The sequence below is a fragment of the Meles meles genome, chromosome 12 (assembly GCF_922984935.1).
Source record: "Meles meles chromosome 12, mMelMel3.1 paternal haplotype, whole genome shotgun sequence".
In the NCBI taxonomy this organism is placed as follows: domain Eukaryota; kingdom Metazoa; phylum Chordata; class Mammalia; order Carnivora; family Mustelidae; genus Meles; species Meles meles.
The window spans coordinates 9982285-10007429 of NC_060077.1; the positions used below are offsets into that span (position 1 = coordinate 9982285).

General features: G+C 51.4%; 1 protein-coding gene across 1 annotated transcript in view; it reads right to left on the bottom strand.

Moving 5' to 3' along the window:
- Nucleotides 1-2016: 2016 nt before the first annotated feature.
- The window catches only part of OAS3 (2'-5'-oligoadenylate synthetase 3), a 44353-nt gene continuing 21224 nt past the window's right edge, over nt 2017-25145 (bottom strand). The window contains 12 exon segments of the mRNA XM_046025504.1: nt 2017-3046; nt 3048-3131; nt 4318-4471; nt 5388-5626; nt 6665-6852; nt 7979-8261; nt 10089-10262; nt 13503-13644; nt 14112-14347; nt 15471-15649; nt 18382-18652; nt 20208-20504. Coding sequence (XP_045881460.1) covers nt 2690-3046; nt 3048-3131; nt 4318-4471; nt 5388-5626; nt 6665-6852; nt 7979-8261; nt 10089-10262; nt 13503-13644; nt 14112-14347; nt 15471-15649; nt 18382-18652; nt 20208-20504 — 2604 coding nt within the window. The 3' untranslated portion in view covers nt 2017-2689.

Consider the following 25145-nt stretch of genomic DNA (forward strand, 5'->3'; position numbering starts at 1 on the left):
CATCAGACGTGCGCATGCCTGGCACGTGGGCGCCCGGATGGAACCCATCGATTCCATCTCTCAGCTGGGATGGGTTACTGAGTCCTCACATTCTGTTCCCTGTGCTCCCCTCCAGGTCTGCACCCCCACTCTGGGCAGCCCCAGGAAAGACAGAGAGTGAGTTTTCCGCATCTTTTCCTTGTGTGAGATCTGTCCTGGGAGCTGATGTCAAGAGAAGCAGAGTGGTACCGTTTTTCACCTGCTCCGACTTGACCAAACTTGGCTGGAGAAGTCTCAGTTGGGAGCAGCGGAGCCCCTCCAGCAGACAGTCTCCAGAGGATCCTTTGATCCGCAAATTCTCCCCATTGATGACCTCATTTAAGGTCTCCTCTTCAAACTCTTCCCAAACTCTTCCTGGGCCGCTGGCCACGTGCCACGTGTAGCCCCGCTTCTAATCACTGCTTACTTCCTTTGGGGTAAGTGGTGGCCTTGTTGCCAGGGTAACTGAGAGTAGCCAGTGGGCTGGGACCTTGACCTTTAGCTCTGCCTAACTGGACTCTTGTAGGGTCTTGGCTCCTGTCCCTTTCACACACAGTTCCTCTCCTGGCTTTTTACTCTGACGTTCTCCCTGATGAAGAGTGTCTGGCCTCCACATTTATTCTGGGATTTGCTAACTCAATTCCTTTTGTTCTTATGGTCATTTTTTTTTTTTTTTAACGTGGCAAAACATTTAATGGATGGTGTTGTGTGCTCGACACTGCCTCCCACCCGCAGGCATAGCCATGTCCCTCTCCTCCTGATGCCCTGATCCCACTGAGGGCTTGGGAGGTGGCCGTCTGCCCACTTCCGGCACAGAGCGCCCCCTGCCGGGATCTCCTCCTCGGTCCCATCCTTCCCTAGTCTCTGCCTCATTGTTCATTTCAGCGAAGGTTGCCGAACGGCGATGTTTCCCATTTTCACCCTTTCAACAAATATTAAGTCGAATCCTTTTGTAAAAAAGATGTTTTTCCTTATTAGTTATAGCTGTCTGTTTATCCTGAAATACAGTTTGTACAGGAAAGGATGGGCTTAGTTATACCCTATTCCTTGCCGGGACTTGCTGAACTTCTAAGAAAAGGGTTGGTGTTCTCGTGTCTTCCGGTGATGGCCAGTGGCGTGTTTCTTGATCCCTGCGGATGCGCTCTTATCTTTGCTCTTAATGAACTTAAAGGTCTGGCGAATGCTGAGAAGACAGTGGTGGGAAAGGCCCAGGATGGTTCCTTCCTTCCTTTGGGACATAAGCTCTGAGTTGCTTACTTTCTCTCTTGTTCCAAGTCTTAGCCCCCTGCACCTGTCCCACTGATCACGCGGCTGTACACAGTTGCTCATTTTTAGAGAAGGGGTGCAGGTGATGCACCTCTAGGTACATCATGAGCCCTGTGAGGCTGGGGCAGTGTCTTATGGCCTTACGGTCTCCTTCTATGTCTCCAGTGTGAGTTGGGGCACGTGGAAGGGTCTGGCATCTCACTGTGGGCTGAGACGACATGAAGGCAGAGCGGTCGTTCTTTCTTCAAGGGCTCTATCCTTTGCCCTTATTCTGGACAAGAGCAGTGATGCATTCCAACCCCAGGCCATTGGCACGACCCCAGCTGGGGGCCCTACAGGTCACTGCAACCCCGACATTACCTGGAGGCCATGCAGGGCTCACAGTGAAAGGGCGAGGCCCTCCTCAGATGCCAGCTGCGAGTGGGGGGCTCGGACTACTTGGACCCGCCGCCCCCCGACTTGTCTAAAAATTCAGGGGTTCCCATGGCCTCCCTTTCAGTTCAATAACCTGCTGAAATGACCCACAGCACTCAGAAAAATGCCATACTTACCACCACCATTTTGTTATACAGGATGTAAGTGAACAGACAGATGAAAAGATACACAGGACGGGAGGGCTGGAAGAGTCCAGAGCACCAGAGGCCCTTCCCCGTGGAGTTAGGATTCATCATCTCCACAACACACAGCTCTGTTCACCAACCAGGAAACGTTCCAAGCCTTGCTGTCCAGAGTCTTTATTGGGGTTTCATTACACAGGCATGATTAATTAAACCATTAGCCAGGTGCTTGAATTCAGTCTGCTCTTGGGAGGTTGGGGGGATGGGGCTGAAAGTTTCTACCCTCTCATCACATGCCTGGCATCGCTGGCGTGGCCAGTCCCTCCTTGGAAACTCTCACCAAAGGCCCTAAACCCCATTCACGTAAGCTCAGGGATGACTGGACGAGGCTCCTTGGGGGTGGAAAAGACTCTCCTATCGGGAAATTCCCTGGGGTTCTGAGGCTCTGGGCTGGGAGCTGGGGACAAAGACGGACATCCTCTTCATTCTGTGATGGTTGGTGTAGTGGTATAACGGGGGGTAAAGCTTGAAGTGGATATTTGAGGTTAAAACACGTAGACATCCAGGTATCTCTGAAGCTAAAGCCAGAGCATAAAGCCTTGAGATCCGGCCAGAAGGCACTCATCGTGGCGGGCGGGGGAGAGGTAGGCTCGGGAGGAAAAGACAATAAGCTATTATGCATGTGAGGCAACAGTTATAATCCAAGCTTCTGGAAAGTTTTAAGGGCTAAGAAGACATCGGCTCGCTACTTGCCGGGGAGACCTTTGGCTCAGCGGGTGTAGACAGGGATTGGTGTGCGGAGGGAAATAGGCAGGAGGTGGGCAATGACGGAGGAGGTAAAAGCAAGATCATGGAATTATAGGATCCCAGGGGCAGGTAAAGGGCTTCCCTCTGGGACTACAGAGAGATCGTGCTGCTAAGGCTTGAAGGAAAAGCAAGGAGCTAAGTGGAAAACACGCCATGGTTGACAAAGCGATGGAGCCCGTGAAGCTCAGTGAGAGCGGGTGTGTCTGGGAAGGCAGGTCACGTGCAGAGCAAGAGTCCAGTGGGGTGATGCTGGGAAGGGCTTGGCGGTCTTGGTTTCGAGACGAGTCAAAGAAGCGAGAGGAGGAATGGAGGAGAGCAGATCTGGCGGTGACAGCGCGCCGTTTCTTTAAGAAGCAGCTGCCGGACGACCCCCAGAAGTCTCTTCTAGCATTACCATTCCAGGATTCTATGACTTCTGAATGCGAACATCTCATTGACCAGAGGCTGAATCCCCATGCCACAGCTGCCTGGTGTCTGCACTATCTGGAGAGAAAGAAATGTATGGGCCGGAAGAAGACGGCTCCCATGCACTTAACACCACTGGTTGAAAGAGTCAGAGGAAAAGAAGCAGGGCGCATATCTGAGAGGGTTAGTGTGACCGGGAACAACTTTTTAGGACTGGTTCCAGTGCAGATCTGGATAACCAAAGCGGACCCTAGGGTCAAGCGGGTCTTCTCAAGCTGGGTCCCCCCCGCCCGGGGGCCGTTTTGCTCCCTACGGGACAAAAGACCATGCTTCGAGACATTTTTAATAGTCACAACCGGGTAGCGTCTAGAGGATAGAGATTTGGGCTGCTGCTCAACACCCTAACACATACAGGAGGGTCCCCCACCCTCCAGAAAACAAAGAATTATCCAGCCCAAATGTCAGCAGCTGCTGAGGCTGAGAAAACCTGCTTCGAAAAACGTCGAGAAAGAACCTGGTGGGACAACCACTGTACCTGGTGGCAGGTGTCCTGGTAGGAGGCGGAGCTTTGAACGGGTGTGAACGACACTCTTAGGAAAAGGAGCCAACCTCCATCCAGAGTGAAGACCCCCGCCCCCCATATCTGTCCTTTTGGAGTCACTTTGAAGTTATGGGGAACCTCATGGCCATCCCAGGCAATGAAACCTAAGAGAATTTGCTGGATGAGGCTTCTAGGAAGACACCCTGGGTAAGTATCTTCCCCCTCGCTGTTCTTCCTGCCGGGACCTGACCTGCTGCTTGTAGGTGCAGTACAATTGGGACAAAAACCAGCGGAAGGTGCAGCCAGAAAAAGCTGGTGATGCCCCCGGGGACATCTGTCAATGTCTGCCGCCATTTCTGGTGGCGGCGATGGTGGGTGCTGCTCCTGGCCTCCAGGGGATAGAGAACAGGGATGCCCTTCGCATCCGACAACCCCGTGCACAAAGAACTAGCCGACCCCCACACACCAACCGGTGGAGAAAACCCGCTCAGAGAGCTGTTGCGTGAGTCCTGGGTCACCTGCCTTAGGACTGCTTGAACAAGAAGGAAAAAAAAGAAAAAAAAACAACAACCAAAAATGCCTATTTTGTTTTGTTCTCTGCTCTTGAGTTGGGCTGTTATTTGGGGTGGAAAGAATTCTACGTTGCTACAGAGGAAAAAGCTCTTGGAGGTAAGCGCGTCCCGGGAGCATCTCCAGATGGCACTTCCTTTAGATTATCCTTACTGGCACTTTCCACGATTGCACAGGACATCCAGTCCCATCTGTGAAGCAGAAAGAGGACAACCACTCGGTAGCTTCTTTTGCTAGGAGATGCCAGCACCATTGGTCGCCTCCGCCCACGTCGCCGGTGGGGTCCGCTGGGTCCAAGATCACGGGCCTAAAAGAGAGTCCGAAACACGACATGCTTTTTAAAACCAGCGACCTCAGAATCGGGGGCCCATCCCACTTCTGGCACCAAAACAACGTGTCCTACGTTTTAGGTGCCGGTAATTCAAATGTACTGATACAGCACAAAGTGATTTTCAAGAATCCCGTGACATTCGCCAATAGTATTTTGAAAGCTGTTCCTTCCTGTACACAGGACGGCATAATAGAAACATCTCCCTCCTGTTAGATCGACTGAAATATGCTGGGTACTTTAATCAACCATAATGTCATGTTGGCCATGCCCGTGGTAGGCAGCCCATAGTATCTTGTTCTCTCTTTCTTCTCCTCTATTCTTTCTCAGAGCTTTTTTCCTTTCCTCCTGTTCCTTTTCTTTTGCCTCCCTTGTTTTTCGGCTCTGCTGGCAGCACTGAATGGACACGCTAAGAGTCCCCGCTATTCTTGAAGGATAGCGGTTTTGCGGGATGCAGGTCTGAAAGGGGAGATGAGAGCTGATCCAATAAATCGAATAAAATCTAATTCTCCTGTAGGATGAATCAGCCATGAGGAAAGGATAGCATTATTTCTCAGGGACACACTTCCCACTTCCACAGCTCTAAGACCTGCTAATGAATTCACACTTTTTCTTCCAACCTAGGAAGACGGAAGCAGCCCAGAGACCTGTACCTTGGTCCTTCCTTCTCTAATCCTCCTGGATGACGTTCTGTCCTGCCCTCCCCTCCCCCAGGACTTCCTCCCCAGAGACTATGGGAGCTCCTGTTGGTTGGCGCCTTTCCACTCCCCACCCGCCACCATCCTGTTTCTTGGGGGGAACACTGAATCCCGAGCCCAGGGAGGAGAACCCGGGTGGCTGTCACAGCGTTGGAGGGAATCTGGTTAAAGAAAGGGGGTGGCAGGGTTTGGAGCACCTGGTCCTCTGGATCTGGGTCAGTAGGAAGTTCCTCACAGTCTCATCCTCAAAGTTGTAATTGACTGTCCAGAAGACACAGAGCTGCCGATATTTTGTGATCAACTCCAGGACCGTCCGGAAACCTTCCGCGGTGTCAAAATTCTCTGCCCCGCTCCCCTGCTCCCAGGAGTAGATGGTGAGCAGCTCCAAGGCGTACTTCGGGGGCAGAGACCCTTTATGCTTCAGTTTCCTTTCACACTGAGGGAAGAGGGGAAGGTCAGACAGTACTGGTGAAGCGGGGAGGAGCAGTGAGCTCAGAGAGCAGAAGACACCACCCATTAATGGTCCCCAGGGCCACAAGCGGGGCAATGGAGGCACGAGACGCAGGGCTGATGGGGCGGGGCTGCTGGAGATCTGAGCGGGGCCTCCCTTAGTGGCTTACAGATTTCTGGGCTGGGCTTCAGCCATATAGGACTACCTAGAGTTCTACAACAGCGACCACTTTCAGAACACCACTTTCAGAACACTCTGCGGGCTCACAGAGGGGCCAGACATTTTACATGTCATTCCTAATCCTCCGACATCACCAAGCAGGCATAGGTCGACGTTTCTGATGAAGACGTGAGGTGCGGGGAGGGGAAGTTACTCGTTCAAGGTCACACAGTAGCCCCGAGCCCTCTGAGCACCCTGGGGCTGGGAGTACAGCTATTTCTCTGAGTTTCTGGGTTGGAAACCACAGAGCTCAGGTTGCTGTACGCAGGAAGCAGCTGCTGCTGGGCTGGGTGTCTGCTGCCACGGAGATACTCAGAGGCTCCCCTGTGTGCGAGACAGTGACGGAAGTGGAGGGAGGCTAACCCTCACAGAAAAGGCAGCCCCTGGTCCCGCCTGTGGCTTGCAACCTGTTTTCACGGCTAGCATCTGTGTGTGCTCCGCTGGGTGCTGAGCGGGGGCTAAGCCGTGCTGGTGACCTGCAGGCATGGAAAGTCCTAGTTTCACCTGCCCCGGGGAGCAGAATAACTTGGATTCCTGCCCAATTCTCTGGGGGTCAGAGCAGAGGCAAAATAAGACAGACGCGGCTGCTTTGATGGGAGAGGGTGCTCTACAGCTCACCCAGCTTCAAGGGTTTGGTGATGGGGACGTCACAGAGACAAGCAGGATTAGTAGACAGGGTCCCCAGAGTGGCTCAGCCCCCAGCACGGGAGAGCATGGGCCCATGGAACACTTGATGAGAACCGGTCGCATGGGCGCAGAGCACGGTAAAGCACTTCCAGACAGCTGCAGTGAGAGCGGCCGTACCTGTCTGTACCAGTGTTTCACCAGACGAATTAGATCCTTCAGTTTGGTGGGCCGAGAGACAACAAAGTTGCACTGCAGCTCCGTGAAACAGGTGGAAAATTCTCCGCCCACGGCGTCTGACGACTTATACAGATCGATGAGATCAGTGTAGACCTTGGGGTTGGGTGGGGAGCCAGGATTCCACCGACCTAGCATGGGAGAGATGTTTCGTTTAGGCTTTGCTGTGCATAAAAGTAACCATTTCCACATACTTTTGACCAATATAATTTAATTCGATGACTCTGAATTCTGTTTGTATATTTGAACAATTAATGTCTAAGATACTGGAGTACTGGGATAGTTGAAAAAATTATATGGTCTGTAGGAGAACAGGTGCTATTATCAAAGTATTCTCTAGATGTACACTGTCTGATACAGTAGCCCCCAAACAATGTGGCTATTTGGATTCAAACTAACTAGAGGGAAATAAAATGAAAAATTTGGTTCCTCAGTCCCATTAACCACATTTCAAGCTGTTAGTAGATGTAGAACATGGTTATTATCACAGAAAGACATTTTAGACAGCACTGATTGGGAGTTTGCTGACTATGGATGGTAGGCGAAATCTGGCCCACTTCTTGTTTTTGTAAATAAAGTTTTATTGGAACACTGCTATGCTTCTTTGTTAATGTACTGTCTATGGCTGCTTTCAGGGTACAGTAGCAGAGTTGAGTAGTTGAGACGGGAACTGTGTCGTCCTCAAAGCTGAAAATACTTGCTACCTTGCCTTTAAAAAAAAAACTGACCCCCAATTTATACTATTATTTCCTCTCTAGAGACACAGACCTATTCAGAAGGAAGGTATCAGAGTCTTTTTGATTCTGATTTGGAAAATTGCTGAAATGGTCTTGGTTTATTTTAATACAACATTACATATCTGTTGTTCATGAACCGAATTTCCAAAGCAGACTGAAGGCACCCAGATTTTCTGTCTTTGCCTCAGAATTCTTCCCAGTCTGTTCCTTCATTTCCTTCACTAATACTTGTGGCCTTTTATCTGTAAATGTGTACAGAACTCCCGTGGCCCCATTCTTTGATAGATATTGTGAGGGATACTACAGGAATAGAAGAATGTAAGGATGGGTAAGTGAGAAAGGAGAATGAACAGGTCCGTAGGTGTAAGGGGCTGCTGCCATTCCTCACGCCGCCTGTTGGGGGCACTAGACCTAAGAGCCATTACGAGGTCACATGGCTTTCCCTCCACCCTCCTTGCCCCATCACCCCAGAACCCTGCTTCCTCCTCCAGCAGCAAAGGTCTGGGGGAGGGGGCCTCACCTAGGGCATTAAATGCAGGCAGGACATCAAAGTTCACACTTTCGTTGAGCACTTTGGATTTCAGAGAGAAACTCAGCACCCTGGGAGCCTTCCATTTTGAAATCTCAAACTTTACTTCGAACTCTTTCTCCTGCTGACAGGCTACTAGCTGTGTATGGATTTCCTTGATGATACAGCATCTCTCGTTTTTTTGGGAGGTGTAGTTTTTAAGCGAGTCTGTGAACACGACGAGGTCAGCATCGGAGCCAGTCTTCAGAGCTGTGCCTTTGCCCGTCGACCCTCCCTAGTGAAGAAAGGCAAGCTGAGATCCAGCATTTTCTAGATCCCAAGCCCCTCACCCCCCCCCCACCCCCAACAGGCCGGCAGCAGCAGGCTCATTAATGAGGTTGCCAAGGTTAGGGTCCAATTAAGGCTGAGTCCAAAGCAGAGCATTCAATTTTTCAAACGAATAGTTTGGTTCCAAAGGTTTTCTCATGCCCTTTGATGTGCTTATTAACCCATGAACAACGGAGGGGCTTTTACCCATCACCCACTTCTTGTGTTAACTTCCTCAAGATTTCTCCCAAAGAGCATTTAGCTTTATGGGAATTCCAGTGACCTGAGAGAAATCAAGCTGGATGCAATCATTGCGTTGAAAGTTCCCTGATTCATCCATTTCCTCTTGCAAGCTGCGGATCATAGATTCAGGTACAGCGTTCGGCAAACTTTCCGTAAGGGGTCGGGTAATAAATGGGGGCTCTGTATGTCCCTGCCTCACAGGGTTCTCTATTTCCTCCTCCCTCCTCCTCTCTCTTCCTCCCTTCCTCCTCCTCTTCCTCCTTCCCTTTCTGCTCTAAACAGTCTGTTACAGAACTTAGCTGACAGGCTGCTTTGAGGGCAAGCGGGGGGAGAAGCCAGCTTCCCCACAGAGAGCCGTTCCACGCACGATGCTGGGGGCTTTGCTCTGGGCACCGAACTTCACACTTGCTGCCCTGGTTGCCCCCAAAGAGCTCATTCAATTTTTATAAAGAACACCTTTGTTTTACCCATGGGTGGTAAATGCCTGGCAGCGGGTTAGGGATGAGGGGCGGTACGCAACCTGTTTCGTTCATGCAGCTGGTCTGTGAGTGTTGGCCTTAGCAGGCCACTCTACGCCCCCTCCTCACATTCAGGGCACGCATCCTATGTCACCCAGCAGACAACCCTTCCCAACTTCAGGAAGACAGAAAGCAACGTCCTGTGCACTGGTGGTTCTCTTCCTATTTTCTTCTGTGATGTGACGCTATACCTTTTATTTTTTACTACGGGTGAATGGGAATCTCGGGAGGTGAGAAAACAAGCTTGGACAATTCTAGCACTGACCGTGAACTCAGCCTGTGACCATGAACTCAGTCTGATGAACCTCAGTGAGACATTTTACTCAACACTCATGGGATATTGGTACCGGTCCCCGGGTCTGTCTCAGGACATTAGGCTCCCAGGTCTGTTTGGCACCGTATGGGCACCTCCCTGCTCCCTCCTCGGGACTGGCACCTGGTGATCTGGTCGCTGACCAACAGATGGAGGGAAGCGGGTTAGCCCGTGGCCTTGAGTCTTGGACAAGAATGAACCTCTAGCTCAGTTGATGGGGCTTAGTGGGCTGTGGTCATTAAAACAAGAAAGAGGTCATGTTCTGTTTCAGTACACGCCGAGCTTAGAAAATGCTTTGGTTTGAATGGTAGCCCCAGTGGTTCCCAATGAGAATGTGAGAACATGACCTGACTTGGAAAAAGGGTCTTTGTCAATGTCATTGAGTGAGGGGTCTGCGGACCCTAAATCCAATGGCAGGTGTCCTTAGGAGACAAGAGGAAGAAGAGGAGACCCTCAGGGGAGAGGTGATGGGGAGACAGAGGCAGAGTTGGGGGAGGTGCAGGTCCCAAGCCAAGGCCACTAAGGGTCACGCAGCCCCCCAGAAGCTCATACAGAGCCAAAAGTGTATCATTAGTGATGGAAGCGGGGCACAGGCAACCCCACTGAGAGCCGCAGTCCTGGGTGCCCATCTCCCCCGCTTCCTCCCTCCTCCCTTGCCCTCTGTCCACAGGCGGGCTCTGCAGAGCTCCGGGAACCACGTGGGAGAAAGGCCAATGCTCACCTTCACAGTCTTCTGAACCTTCGTCCTTGAATGGCTAAAGCAATTTTTTTGAAGGAATTTACAGATGAAGTCAACAGCTATGGTGATCTGGTCTAGGAACTGTTTGTTGGGCTGGAGAAAGTCCTTGATAAACTTGTCTAGAAGATGGCCCGGGGTGGCGAACAGCGGCACCGGCTGGGAAGGTGGACGGAGGCTCAGTGCTTTCATCGACACACCACGAGAACACTCGGGAGAGTTCCCCAAAGAGTGCCCAAAGCCCTCCCCGCGCCCCCCCAGCCCAAAACAAAAACTTTGTGAGTCGTTCCTTCCTACCCCCAGGAAAGATCTGACCCCTCCCGGGCCTCGAAGCTATTCTGGGTGTGGCAATGCCTTCTGTGGCTGGACCCCCCCTTAACCTTTGTGCCTCCTTTCTTTTCCGCTGACTGCAGGGACTGCGGATTTCTGGAGAAATGCTCGCACGCGAGCCTTCTCAGACCTCATCGGCTTCTGCTGCACACACGTGCCCTTGGGGATTGGTTTTCCGGGGCTGCCCTAGCAACATACCCCTGAGGAGCTTCCGGCGACAGAAATGTATGTTCTCTCATGTTCCAGAGACTAAAGTCTGCGCTCAGAGTGTCGGCAGAGCCGGGCAGCCTCTGAAGGCTGTAGGGAAGGAGACTTCCTTGCCCCTTCCCTGCCCCTCCGGAGGTTCCAGCAACAACTCGCCTTTCCTGGCTTGTAGACACACCACTCCGGCCACTGGCGTGTCTGGGTCTCCCTGTGCCTTCTTATAAGGACACCAGTCACTGGAGTCAGAGCCCATGCCGATCTGGGATGACTTCATCTCACTGATGATGCCTGCAAAGACCCCACTTCCAAAGAAGCTCCCATTCCGAGGGTCCAGGTGGACATGAGTTTGGGGGGACACTATTCAGCCCTCGGTACTGTTCTCAGTGTGCTGAGGAGCAGAGAGCCAGTCTAGGATCGGAGGGCCCGTGGGTTCAGTCTGAAGGGACACTTCTCTGCTCCAAAAGGGGTCATGGAGGGTGGGATGTGCCCCTTCCTTGCGCTTGGGGTCACTTCTGGAAAGAAAGCAAATTCTGATCTCTAAGTGGGGTCTGGCCTGCACAGGAGTGCAGTTCTTTCCTCTTCAGTAGAAAAGCTCAGACTGTGGGGTTTGCGCCATGTCACAGGTCCTGACACCCTATGGGAGGCCCCACCTGCTCAGTCTACCCTAGAGGCCCCCGTCTGTGGAGGTGGAGAGGGGTGACACCCCCACCTCCCCACATGTCCGCATCTAAGGCCCCAGAAACTGCGCGTCGGTTTCCTTATATGGAACGTGGAACTTTCCAGATGTGGTTAAGCTAAGGCTCTGGAGGTGGGGGAATGATCCTGGATTACCTGGGTGCACCCAGTGTCATCACAGGATCCTTTCAAGAGGGAGGCAGGAGCATCAGCATTTTATAGAGAGATGGAAGGCTAGAAGCTTTAAATTAAATTAAATTTGTGATATTCCTCAGCCTTGAAATTTGTGGTTTTCTTTCCTCTTCCTTTTCTTTCTCTCTTTCCCCTTCCTTCCTCCCTCCCTTCCTTCCCTCCTTCCAGCAGGGAAAGGAACACTGCTCTGTACAGACACCGTCCCTTTGCTGGTGAGCACAGAGAAGACGGGCCACATCTCCCTGGGGACACGGGTCGACTGGTTAGCTTTAAAGTTGAAGGTCAACCTTGGTTGCCTCCCGATTTGGCAGTGGACTTCACCATTAGTTGAAGGCAAATTCGTTACCAGTATTGCCCTTCCCACCTGGCTGAGTATCGTGGGGGTGGGGGGGTGTGTGTCTGTGTGTGTGTGTCTGTGTGTACATGTGCGTGTACGTGTGTGCCCTCCAGTGCCCAGACGCCCTGATGCAGCAGCTTGTGGGCCCAAGTGGCCTCCAACGGCTCTCGTGAGAGGGGCAGCCTCCTGGTTCTGGAAACAGGTTGATTGGGTAGAAAACAGAGCAAAAGCAGGGAGCGAAAGACGTCTTAGGGGCAGCACACGAGAACTAAAAGCAGCGTGGGCTGGGGAAAAACTGGCTACCAGAAACATTCTTCAGATAGCTGGGAAGATCTGGAAACCGCTGGACGGTAATAATGTTCTTATCTTAAACTCTGGAATTCGATCATTGAGTGTGGTTCGCTACGAGAATGTCCCTCTCGGGCAGCCAGCTCCAGCGGCCCAGTGGGAACAACATACCCAACACAATAGTGACGGTGACGAGCGTGCGTACACACACGCAGACCGCAACGCAGCTGGAGAGGCCAAGGGCTAAACGTGTGCATGTCCAGGTCGATGCAGGGGTTCACTGAACCATTTTTACAACTTTTCTGTGTGTTTAAAAGTGTTCAGAATAGAGTTGGGGGTGGGGTGGATATTTTTAAAAGGCTGTTTTAAGAAGCCAGGAAAATCGAGGTCAAGGAGCAAAGCCCAGAGTCTAGGGAAAGTCGGGACAAGGAGTGGGCGGACCATGTTCCTTCTGGATCCCGGTAGGGAGCTCCCCGCCCACAGGGACCTCCCCGTCCAGGGCCCCGGGCACTTGGAAACTCAGTTATATCCCATCTTTGCTCAGTCGACCCTCAACTTTTTATGCCAAATGGAATGTAGATTCACCCCCCCCCGCCCCGTTCTTCGGATGTAAATTAGTTGCGTGTCTGTTCAATGTGGAATTTGGTTGCCCTATGTGGCCTCAAATGACACCTTTGTCCCCCTGCCATCCCATGACCCCCAGAAAAACGGAAAGGAATCAGTGGCCTAGACTGATGACATTCTTGTCGCATAGTCCTTAAGCTCTGAGAGCGCAGGGGCATTCCGTGGGGGGATGGGAGGGGAAGCCAGCCCTTTGATCTGCGCTCCAGTCTGGGGAGAGGGCGGCTGCCAGGCACTCGCCTGGAGCTCTGCTCCGTGGGGACCACCCCCCACCTCTCCACCTGCTCTCTCCCCTGCGGCAATTCATTGAAATCGTTAATCGGCAGGTGCCCTTCTCTCTTTGCTCAGTTTTAAGAGGAGGGGGACACGGAGACAGAGACGCAAAGAGAAGAGATATTGTGAAGACACACCACAGAAGGCCGTGTGAAAATAGAGGCAGAGATGGGAGGGACACAGCCACATGCCGAGAGCACCAGCAAACACCAGAAAAAGGAGAAATTCTCCCCAGGAGCCTTCACAGAGCCCACTTTAACCTTGGATTTCTAAACTCCAGATCTGCGAGAGAATACATTTCTGCTGCTGTAAGCCACCAGCGTATGACAATTTGTCACCCCAGCTATAGGAAATCCGCACAATTTGTCACCCCAGCTATAGGAAATCCGCACATGGTGTTCTTGGCTAAGACTGGGGTCTGGGCACCAGGACACCCTTCCTGCAGCATGACATGAGCTGTATTTGCAAAGCTCTCTCACCAGAACATTCCATGATGGTCCAGGTGACTGATTCGGGCTGAGAGAAGACAACCAGCTCAAAGCTTCTTGCTTTAACAGTTGCCAACACGCCTTATCTTTGCTCACGTTATTGGTTGGGTCGGCTGGATCCAAGATTACTGGCCTATGAATTCCATTAGATTAAAAAAAAAAAAATCAGTTGGGCTGCCTGTGGAAGAAGAAGTCCATGCTGGGAAAGGGAGGACTGGACGGGGCGTCTGGTAACCCAGACCCACGCTTCCTCTTGGTTCCTCGGGTGCTTTGTCTGAGACGGCTAGACCTTCTATTCCTGCCCTCAGTGCTTTGCAGAGATGTTCTGTGAGCAATGTAATTAAATGGTTAGCCCCTTCCTTCCATAAGGGGAAGCACCTCTCGAGTGTTTGTTTGGGGAGCAAAATATGACGACGGTCTGAAATGTGAAAGGCATCGGTCAGGTTCCCCTCGTTCCTGCCCTGCCTCCCTCCCCACCGCTGTTGGGGTTCCTTTGGAGCATCCTTGGCTGGGAAGGATGGGGTGGAGCCTTCACGCTAACAGCACAGCCTGGCTTGCAAGCGAACAGGTAAAGAGAGAGGGTAGAAGCAAGCTTGCTACCTGGGTGACCTCAGCTGGCTCAGCAGAATGTTCCGGACTGTTTCATTCTCAAAGTTGTAGTTGACCATCCAATAGATGCACAGCTGCTCCGGCTGTCTGATTAGCCCCAGGACAGTTCGGATGCCTTCCGCCATGTCAAAGTTTTCTGCTCTGCACCCCTGTTCCCAGGCATAGACCGTGAGCAGCTCCAAGGCATACGTGGGCGGATGGGGCAGATCTTTCAGCTTCTCCTGGCACTGTGGGGGAAGAAAGGGACAGTGGCTAATCTGGGGACCCACTTACCCCCAACCCTCATGCCTAAAGGACGCCACGCCTCAGATCCGATGGATTTTAGTATCAAGTGTTGGCAAGGGTGTGGAGAACCTGAAACGGTCATATGTCGCTGATGGGAGTGTTATTAGGGACAACCGCTTGGGAAAACTAGTGTTGGCAGTACTTCCTAAAGTTTAATATATATATTATTACATATATTTAATATATTATATATTTATGTAACGACATATGTTTTATATACCATATAACAATATAGTATATGGCCTGTATATATATTTATTATGCGCACTTACATACATATATAAATACGTCACGTAGATATGTGTCTATCTATCTATGTATGCAGATAACTTACAACCCAGCACTTCCACTCCTGTATATTTACCCAAGAGAAATGAGTGCTTAAACTCACAAAAAGACCCGTAGGGGAATAGCCAAAGTAACCTAATTCATAATAGCCCCAATCTGGACACGACCCAAGTGTCCATTAGCAGAATGGAGAAAGGTATGTCCAGCCGAGACGACAGAATCCTACTGGACAACGAGACACCACAACTACGTGCAACAACAGAGACCATCTCTCAGACCTCACGCTGAGCAGATGGTACACACCACTGATTTCAAGTTCAAAAACAAGCAGAACTGACTGGTGGAGACACGTTAGGACGGTGGTCACCTGTCGGGACTATTCACTGGGAAGGGGCTTGAGGCAGCTGCTGGGAGGCAGGAAAGGTGCCCTATTTTGATCTGGACGTTGCTCAAAAGGTTATAAAAAGGCACTGAGCTGGGGGCACCTGGGGGACTCAGTGAGTTAAGCATCTGACTCTTGATTTTGACTCAGGTCATGATCTCAGGGTCCTCAGACGGAGCTCTGTGCTCAGCGAGAAGTCTGCCTGAGAGTCTCTCTCTCTCTCCGTCTGCCTCCTCCCCCATCACGATCTCCCTCTCTCTCTAAATAAATAAATAAATGAATTTTTAAAAAATGCACTGAGCTCTATACTCAAGAGTGTCATATTTTCCTGGCTGCAGATGGTCTTGGCGAAGGGGAATCGGACGACCGCCCTAGAAATGGAATTTGAAAATTACCTGTTGGTACCAGTACTTTACCAAGAGGATCAAATCCTTCAGCTTTCTCGGACGGTTGTGGAAAAACCTCTGCTGGAGCTCAGCGAAGCAGACGGAGAATTCGCCAGGGTGGGCTTTGGTCATGTCCAGGGCTCTTCTGAGCTCTCGGTAGGTCTGGGGGGTGGGCTTCTCGCTCAAGCCTGGGGCGAAAAAAGAGAGATGGAGAACCAGTGGTGTTGGGGCACCCTGCCCCCAGGGAGCCAGCTGTGAAGGCTGCTGGGGTTCGGCAGCACCCGCTGGTGGCTTCACCTGTCAGGGACGCGGTGTGTTCGCCTAAAAGGCAAGGGGAGGCGTGCCTCCCGTGATAATTCAATGACTGTCGTGTCGGGTGCTGGCCCAGGGCAAGGTCGACAGAAACGGAATGACGGAAAACACAATATAAATGAGGAAGGGGGAGCTCCGAGAGAGGAAGGAAAGATGGCTTCTCGAACAAATGGGGCTGGCACGGCTGGCATAGACCTGGAAGCAAATAGGGTCCGTGGATGCACACGGTGTCTTCTGCTTCGGAGCCCAGCCAGTGAGTCAAGGGGACAGGGACTCTGAGGAGGCAGGTAAGGGGAAGGCAGGGCCCTGGAGGCTGGCGTTAGAGGCAGTAGGCAGCACACTCCCCTCCGAACGGGACCCTGTGATGCCGGGTAATGGTTCTCAAACTGGGGGCCATTGGAATCCTGCTGCCCCGCTCATCTGGAGTACAGGCCCAGGAGGCTCTTAAATCCAGATTAGCTTTGCAGGAGATCTGACACCCGAGTGGAGAGAGCTTGGGCCTCGTTTTTTAACTAAGTTTTTTGTTTGTTTGTTTGTTTGTTTTTGTTTTTTAAAGATTTTATTTATTTATTTGACAGACAGAGATCACAAGTAGGCAGAGAGGCAGGCAGAGAGAGAGGAGGAAGCAGGTTCCCCGACGAGCAGAGAGCCCGATGCGGGGTTCGATCCCAGGACCCTGGGATTGTGACTTGAGCGGAAGGCAGAGGCTTTAACCCATTGAGCCACCCAGGTGCCCCTTGTTTTTTAACTAAGTTTTTCAGGGGATGCTGATCCCCAGGGACGTCTGAGAACCACTGGTGTGTGGGGGGCGAAGAAGCCTCTGCCACAGAGGGGAAGGATATTATAGGGCCACAAAATTTCAATAAGATTTCTCCTCTTGCAGGCTGAGCTCTACTGCTTACAAGCACATTTTACAAAGACATAAACAAGAGGAGCCAGGAGCCAGCTTGTTTCTTTCATTCACTCCCACAGATATTTAAGAATTCCCCAGTAGGTTCCTTTCGCCGGAAAGCCATCCTCATCCTGTCCTTCCCCAGAGGGATCTCAGCGGGGAATGTGCAGTTCTGGCGCCATCTAGTGGCAGCGTCTGGATACCACATGCGAGGAAGAGTGCGTGTGTCCTTTTCACACCGTCCTTGCAATGTTAGGGTTGAACCCAGCAGAAGGCGCTTTGGCCCAGTCTCCAGCCACCATACTCTGAACAAGAGAGAATATAGGATTTCCTATGAATTCTGAGACACAGGAGGTCTCTTCACCTTGACCCCAGACCTTGTTTGGGGTAGTCCCTATCATCTTAAAGGCCCTGTAAACTAGCCATTTTGAGCCTGATCTTAGAGTTAGCAAAAGTGGGTAAGTGGTGGGGCCAGGATAGAAGTGAGAGCTGCCTACCTTCCAGATGGGTGTACTTTTCTCTAACTTGGTTACCTTACCGTGAATGCAAGTCACCGATTGGTGTGTTTATGTGTGTGTGTGTGTGTGTGTGTGTGTGTGTGTTCATCTTAAAGGCATCCTGACTTGGGGTTTAGAAGATCTGGATTTTCATTTCTAGTTCTATCAGTAACTGGTGTGTGTCTCTGGGACATTCTTTTTCCTAGTTTTCCTGTTTGCTTAATGAGGGGTTTAATTTCAGCTCTAGCATTTAAGTTTGTGATTATATGCACCTGTGCTCTAGACTAAGCTGTTACTAGGCTGAGCTTTATCCTTCCTTCCTATCTACCATCCATCTATCCATCCACCCCTCCTTCCTTCCTTCCAACCATCCATCCATCCACCCATCCATCTTTCCTTCTATCCATCCATTCATCCATCCAGCCTATCATATCCATCCATCCACCCATCCATCCACCCATCCATCCACCTATCCATCCATCCATCCATCCATCCATCCATCCACCCATCTATCCACCCATCCATCCATCCATCCATCCATCCACCCATCTATCCACCCATCCATCAATCCATCCATCCTTCCATCTATCCATCCATCCACCCATCTATCCATCCACCCACCCATCCATCCATCCATCCAACCAACCAACCATCCATTTGTCCAACCAGTTGCCCACGGAAGGGCAACCAGTTGCCTTGATGTTGACTTGGCCAGAAGGCAGACTCCAAATACCCGCCCCAGCTGAACTTTTCCCAGATGTTTGTCCCATCCTCTTCCTCTGATCAATGTTTATTCTAGCCTAAATCCCCAGGGGTGGTGTGTGGACCAGCACCAGCAGCACGGCCCTGGATAGACATACAGAGTCCGAGGCCCAGCCCCAATCTCCCGAATCAGAGCCTGCACTTGAACAAGGTTCCCTGGTGATTTGTGTGCATGTCATTGTTTGAGAACTCTGCTCTAGATTCTGTAATCTAGGACATTTTCTCCAAAGTCAGTTAGGAGATGGGGGAAAAGTTCTAGAGAAGAGAGTAAGCCTAGGGCAGGAGGGACCCCCTCTCTTGAAGGGATGTGGTCCCTGGCTTTGGAACATACCAGTGGTATCTATCCCATCCCCAGCCTCAAGGACCCCCATGGCTGTCTGACACCCCTTTCTTTGGCTTTGCTCTCTCAACACCCCTCTCCAGACCTGTGCCGTGCACACACCCAGGAGCAACTCACCCAGAGCGTTGTAAGCAGGCAGCACCTTGAACGTGATGTTCTGTGATTTTGTGGACAGCTGGAAGGTGAGCCCACTGGGGGACTTCTGGACCTCCATTTTGGCCGGCATCTTCCTGGTGAACTGACACTCTGTCAGACACAGCCAGAGCTTGGTGAGGATTTCATCTTGGTTTTCTTTCTGATCCTGGAACTGTTCAAAGTCACTGACAAAGATGACAATTGTCCCATCGGAGTTGCCCCTCAACATCGTTTTCCTGCCATAGGAGCCGCCCTGCCAGTGACAGAGACACAGATGTGAAACTCTGGACCCTCTGGGGTGGCCGGATGCCCCAGCAGGCCTTAGTATTTCTCAAATCCAGCCAAAGCCACAAGTGTCACCAAGAGTCTTAAAATCGAGTGGCAGGTGTCCTTTTGTCTGCCCAAAGACCTGAACGAGGATGCCTTTCGCAGCACCTCTCATACGAGCCTCGACGGAAGGCAGCTCAAGCGGCGGTCAGCAGGAGGAGGGACAAAGGCGGTGTCCTCACACCCTGGGACACTACCCAGCGTCGAATCGATAAACACACGCTCACACACGACAATGTACATTTCCTAAACAGGATGGGGTCCAAGAAGCCATGCAGTAAAGCCACACTGGGCATGATTTCCTTCATATCCAGTGACCAGCCTGTCTGGTTTTCCCGGGACATTCCCAGTCTCAGCACAGAAAACCCCTCGGTCCCGGGCAGACCAGCACGGTTGGTCACCCCACAATTATGCAAAGTTAAACAAACAAACAAACGAACAAACAGCAAAATGAAACTAGGCTGTCAGAAGTTCGGAGAGCGGTTAGGGGAGGACTAGGGGTCCCGGGGACTGGATCGAGGGTCCTGGGGCTGTTGGGGCTGGGAACGTTTCCTTTCTCCATCTGGGCGTAGGTGACATAGGTGTGTTGTTTGTGGCAATCCCCTGGGCTGTACACTTAGGTCTGTGCCACTTTCCTATGTTTTACTTTCGTTAGGAAAAACGGAACCATATTGAGAGGCGGTGGTTCAGGGCGCAGGCAACCAAGCAGACTATTTGGGCTGAAAGCCCAGCTCTGCCTCCAGCGACTAAGTCACTTCCTTGTGCTTCAGTTTCCTCATCTGGGCCAAGGCCAAGGGATGCCAGGTATCCAGGCGTCTTTACTGCCAGGGCTGCTGGGCATGCATGAGGCAGAGGCCAGGAGGCACGGTGTATGCAGAGAAGTGGGGTTCCGAGGCTGGCGGACCCCAAGTCCCTCCCACCCTACGGTCCTGGCACTTTTCCCAGCACCTTTTCCTCCCCGAAAGCCCCGGATCTTCAGTCTCAGCCCTGGGATTTGTACCCCCAGCACCAAACATTTCTACTTGATAAGACCCACCCCTTCCTGCCATTGAGAAACCACAGAGCGACCTTGGGGTAGTTTCACTGCATCTCCCAGCCTCAGTTAATGCTCCGTGACATGGGGAGGATAGAAACAACAACGGAGAGGAATCACAGCTCATTTATCAAGGACTAACTATGCCCCAGGCCCCAAACTAAGAACATTATATGCTTAATCCTCATTACAGTCTGAATTTATTCTTCCTCTCCCGTTTTTCAGACTCAGAGACTGAAGCACAGAGAGGTTAAGCAACCTGCCCTGGGGCACACAGCAGTCAAGGCAGAGTGCTCCTACTCCCGTGCTCCATCACCTCCCTCGACGGTGGGGAGGGCAAGAGGATGTCTTTGCACCCGGAAGGCACTCAGCACCACATCACTCCTCCTTCCGATGGCCACGGAACTTCAGAGTCCCAGAAGCCCAGACCCCCCAGCCTTCCACTCACTTTGACCACATTTATCATGGGGGGCATCTGCTCCGTTTCCTGCAGGACGGCACAGATGGCGTGCACCGTTTCATGGATCTGTCTCCAACACTCGTCATAGGGCCTCAGGGAGTTCTCGATCAGCTCGTCCAGCTTCTCAGGCTGCACGGAGTACAGATGCGACCCCCAGATGCCCATTGCTCCCGCTGGTATCGGGGGATGGAAGGGAGAGGAGAAGCAGCCACTCCCTTGCTTACAGCCAGGAAACCAAAACTCACATTCAAGAACCAGGAAACTGCAAATGACTGGGGCGAGAGTCTAGAAACCGAAACTCACAGAATGCTCCCAGCTGACTTCCTTGTTGAGGTTTTTGCCCACCCCCATAGGGTGGGCGGCCGGTGCTCAGCTCCTCCCTGGACGTCCTTTTTTTTTTTTTTTTTTTTTTTTTTTTAGATTTTATCTATTTATTTGAAAGAGAGCCAGTGAACAAGAGAGCGCATGAGCAGAGGGGAGAGGGAGAAGCAGGCTCTCTGCAGAGCAGGGAGCCTGATATGGGACTCGATCCTAGGACCCTGGGATCATGACATGAGCCGAAGGCAGACGCTTAACCAACTGAGCCACCCAGGTGCCCCATCCCCTGTCCTTGTACTTAAACAGACTCTGGAGCCCTGAACCCCTTAAGACGGCTTGATCTATGCTAGTATGTCCTTGAGCACATTGCCTGCTATATTTGCGCCTCAACTTGCCCATCTGTGAAATGGCATAACAATGGTAGTTCTCTCGTAGGGGGCACTTGGCAAATGCTATTTAAGAAGTTGCTAATCAAATCAGCTTTTGCAGGGGACTGAGGTCATCTCCCGGGGCTCTTTCCCTTCTCTCCTCATTAAAAAACAAAATGCAGTGGCATAAATTTGAAGGTCTAATTGGCTTCATCAAGTGCTTCATAAATGGGGCAGCATCCGATCTAGAAAGTAGAAAGAGCTCCAGGTGTTGCACGATGGTTTTCATAGGGAGGAGAGTGGGGCAAGAAGCTGGTAACAGGAAAAGGAAGGACGTTTCAGGCCCCTTTTCGGGGCGCAGGGACTGGGCTGGCCACGTGTTTATCCTGCAGATGACCTCCCTAGTGTTCCTGGGGAGATCTCGGGCTGACGCTTCAAAGGTCACATTCCAGGCATAGGTTAAAACTGTAATTAAGGGGGCACCTGGGTGGCTCAGTGGTTGAGCATCTGCCTTCAGCTCAGGTCATGATCCCAGGGTCCTGGGATTGAGTCCAGGGCCTGGGAAGTCCGAGTCCATGAGAGCAGCGAGGAGAAAGGGATCCAGAGAGGGGACTGGTTTGCTTAGGGACACACAGAAAGGCGAAGTCTGAGCCGGACGCAGGTTCTAATTCTGCCGCTGGGTGATGTGGGACACAAAGGCAGAAGGAAATGTAGATAAAATTAAACACCTTCGAATCTGCAGCCTGACAAACGCTTGAAGAGGCAGGTGGAGTATAGGGTTCCTCTGGAAAACTCCCAACTGGCTTAATGCTAGTGCTTTGCTAGAGGGAAAAGCCACCTGAGCTTGACAACGGCAAGGCCTCCAGGGTGCTGAGTCTTCTTCAGCATATGAAATCCTCCGGGGGACACCGGGCTGGCTCAGTCGGTTAGGCAGCTGCCTTGGTCTCAGGTTGTGATCTCAGGGTCCTGGGATGGAGCCCAGCATCGGGTTCCCAGCTCAAAGGGAGAGCCTGCTTCTCCCTCTCCCTCTGCCGCTCCCCCTGCTCGGGCTCTCTCACTCTCTCTTTCAAATAAAAAATAAAATCTTAAAAAAAAAAAAAAAGAAAGAAAATTGGTTTGGAACTTGCCTTAGTTTTACCTTCCCCAACCCCAAAGAATATAAGCAGTCACCCCTCACAATCCCAGGGCAGCCCCTCTTCCTGCCCAGGGGTCCTGTCCCCGTGCTTTAATAAAACCACCTTTTTTTGCACCAACGACGTCTCAAGAATCCTTTCTTGGTTGTCAGCTTCGGACCCCACCAAACACACCAACATCCCACAGCTACATCCTTGGGCACATAGAGGTCACAGACTGGTCAGCAGGTGCGAGTGTCATCCCTGAGCACATAGAGGTCCAGGACTGGTCAGCATGCTTGTGGATACTTGTGGGGTCACGTGGATACTTGTGGGGTCACAGCACGTGCTTACCTGGCCCAGGAAGGGTGGGACATGGGCCCAGGGTTGCACAGGCCAAAGGGGAGAGAGATGTGCAAGTCCATTCAGAGCTCTATGAGAAATGAAAACCCCCAGACCGCTCCCACTGGCTCTCTCCATCTAGCAATAAAAAATGATGCAGAAGGCAAAAATTCCCTGAGATGTGGGAAGAACAGGGCCCTTCTTTGCTGTGATGATTAATTTTGTGCGTCAGCTTTGCTGGGCCATGGCACCCAGATATTTGGTCAAACCTTATTCTAGATCCTTCTGTGAAGGTTTTTTTTGGTGTGTGTTTTTTCCTTTTCCCCATGAGATTAACATTTCAATCAGTATACTTTGCATAAATAAAGCAGAAGACTTTTCATAACACGGGTGGGCCTCGTCCAATCAGTTGAAGGCCTTCATAGAAAAAAGACTGCCCTCTCCTGAGGAAGAAGGAAATTCACCAGCAGGTGGCCTTCAGACTCAAGCTGCAACATCAACTTCTTTCTGGATCTTCAGCCTCCCCTTTACAGAATTTGGACTTGCTAGCCTTCATGACAGCCAGAGCCATTTCCTGAACTGGATCTCCACACTGCATTGGTCCTGTTTCTCTAGAGAATCTTAACTACCACACCCACCCTGTGAGTGTCTCTCCTTGTCCTTAGGACTGTTCCTGCCACATCTAGAGGCTGGCTGGTCAGGGATCAGAGAGAGGTGAGAAGTCCCACAGCTCGTAGGTTGTGTGGTTAGGCTCTTACTCCGCAGGACCTGATTCCAAAGTCCATGCTTTATTATTATTTTTTAAATTTTTATTTTGAAATAATTTGAAACCCTGAGAAAATGTGCAAGATGACTATAAAGAAATCCCTATGCCCTTCCCCCACAATATTCAGCACATCGCTTCCTCATTCTCTCCACCTGGACATCTTATCGGTATCACACAGTCCTGTTTGAGAATCTGTGTTGCAGATATTATGCCCGTTTTTTCTTTTTTTTTTTTAAAGATTATATTTACTTATTTGAAAAAGAGAACGAGAGACAGAGCACAAGACGGGGTAAGAAGCAGAGGGGGAAGCAGACCCAGACTCGGGGCTCCATCCCAGGACCCTGGGATCATGACCTGAGCGGAAGGCAGATGCTCAACCAAGTGAGCCACCCAGGCGCCCCATCTCTCTCTTTTTTAAAATAGACTTTGTTATTTATTTATTTATTTATTTTTAAAGATTTTATTTATTTGGCAGAGAGAGAGAGAGCACAAGTAGGCAGAAAGGCAGGCAGAGAGGGAGAAGCAGGCTCCCTGCCGAACAGAGAGCCCAATGTGGGGCTCGATCCCAGGACCCTGAGTTCATGACCTGAGCCGAAGGCAGAGGCTTTAACCCACTGAGCCCCCCAGGTGCCCCTAGACTTTGTATTTCAAAGTAAAGTTAAGCAGAAGGCCCAGAGATTTCCTAGAGACCCCCTGCCCTCCTATGCACGACCTCCACCACTATGAGCACACCTCCCCCCGACCTCAACTGGAATGTTTGTTTGAACCGATGAGCCTATATTTACATGTCAGAATTGCCCAGACCTCGTTCCTCTTAAATATTTCAATATGCATTCCCTAAACATATGGATATCTTGTTACATGAACACAGAGCAGTGATATGATTTAGAATTTTAAGATTGATATGATGCTATCCTTTCTTATAGCACGTATAAAGAATAGATCCTTATATTCACATTTTAATAGTTCTCTAGTACCGATCTTCACATCCTCCTCCGCTCGCCGTCCTCACCCCACTCCAGGATCATACAGAGTTGTCATGGGTCCCGGACTGGACTCCTGGGAAGTGCTGGGGAAGGGATGGTGTCATTTGGGGGGAAAGTTCCCTGTGTCCTAATTATCTGTCTTTGAAGTATCTTGATGGTGCAAATTGAGTAGTTCCCTGGTTTGTAACCCATTTAGTCTGCTCCTAGGGACGCCCTATTTTATGACCAGCTCTTTAAATCTCTGGGGCTCAGGGCCTCCCGGCTGCCCCCTCAGCCCTACCTCTCACAGGAGGATTGTGTCCACCTGATGGGTCAGTGTTGTCTCGTGGCTGACATTAGCTCAAGGTCCCCCCATCCCTAGCGCTGTTCGGGGGACTGTGACGATGTCTTCTATGGAGGGGGCCACTCAAGCTTCCTAGTGATGCTGGCTCTGCTCACTGGCCTGTTCCTCCTGGCCTCGGTGAAGGTGTCTTCTCTGCTTTTGCATGGGTGATGATTTGGTGGCTCTTCTGGCCTTATGTGGCGTACCCACGCCCCCCCGCATACCTACCCCCCCACCTTCGAGCCCCATCGCCTCCGTCCTTCAGGCAATATTGTCACTCGGCTCTCACTCAGTTCGGCTCTTGTTCACCTTTGCCGTTTTTCTAGAAACTTTGCTAGCAGTGAGCTTGCCCCTTCTCCTGGGCTCCTGGCGGGGTATGAAGTCCTGAATTCCATGTGGGACTTCCAAATCAATAAACTCTTCCTCGTCCGATCTTACACAGCAGCCCCTTGGTCAGTGGACACTGGGGTCCACTCCCACTCACACCCACCTGGCTTTTCTTTGTACGCGCTGGCTGGGTTTTCCAGCTGTTTGGGGGTACAGGTCCATCCGTCCCTTATTCGGCTCAGCATCCCTGGCTGGGCTGTTCTGGGACTTCACCCACCGGGCAGGAGGGGGCCTGGGTGCAGTTCATGGGGCAGGGGGATGATTTATAGAACAGAGGCGTCTGCAGGGTCTCCTTGTAAGGGGGGAGGTGCCAGCCTTTAACGGG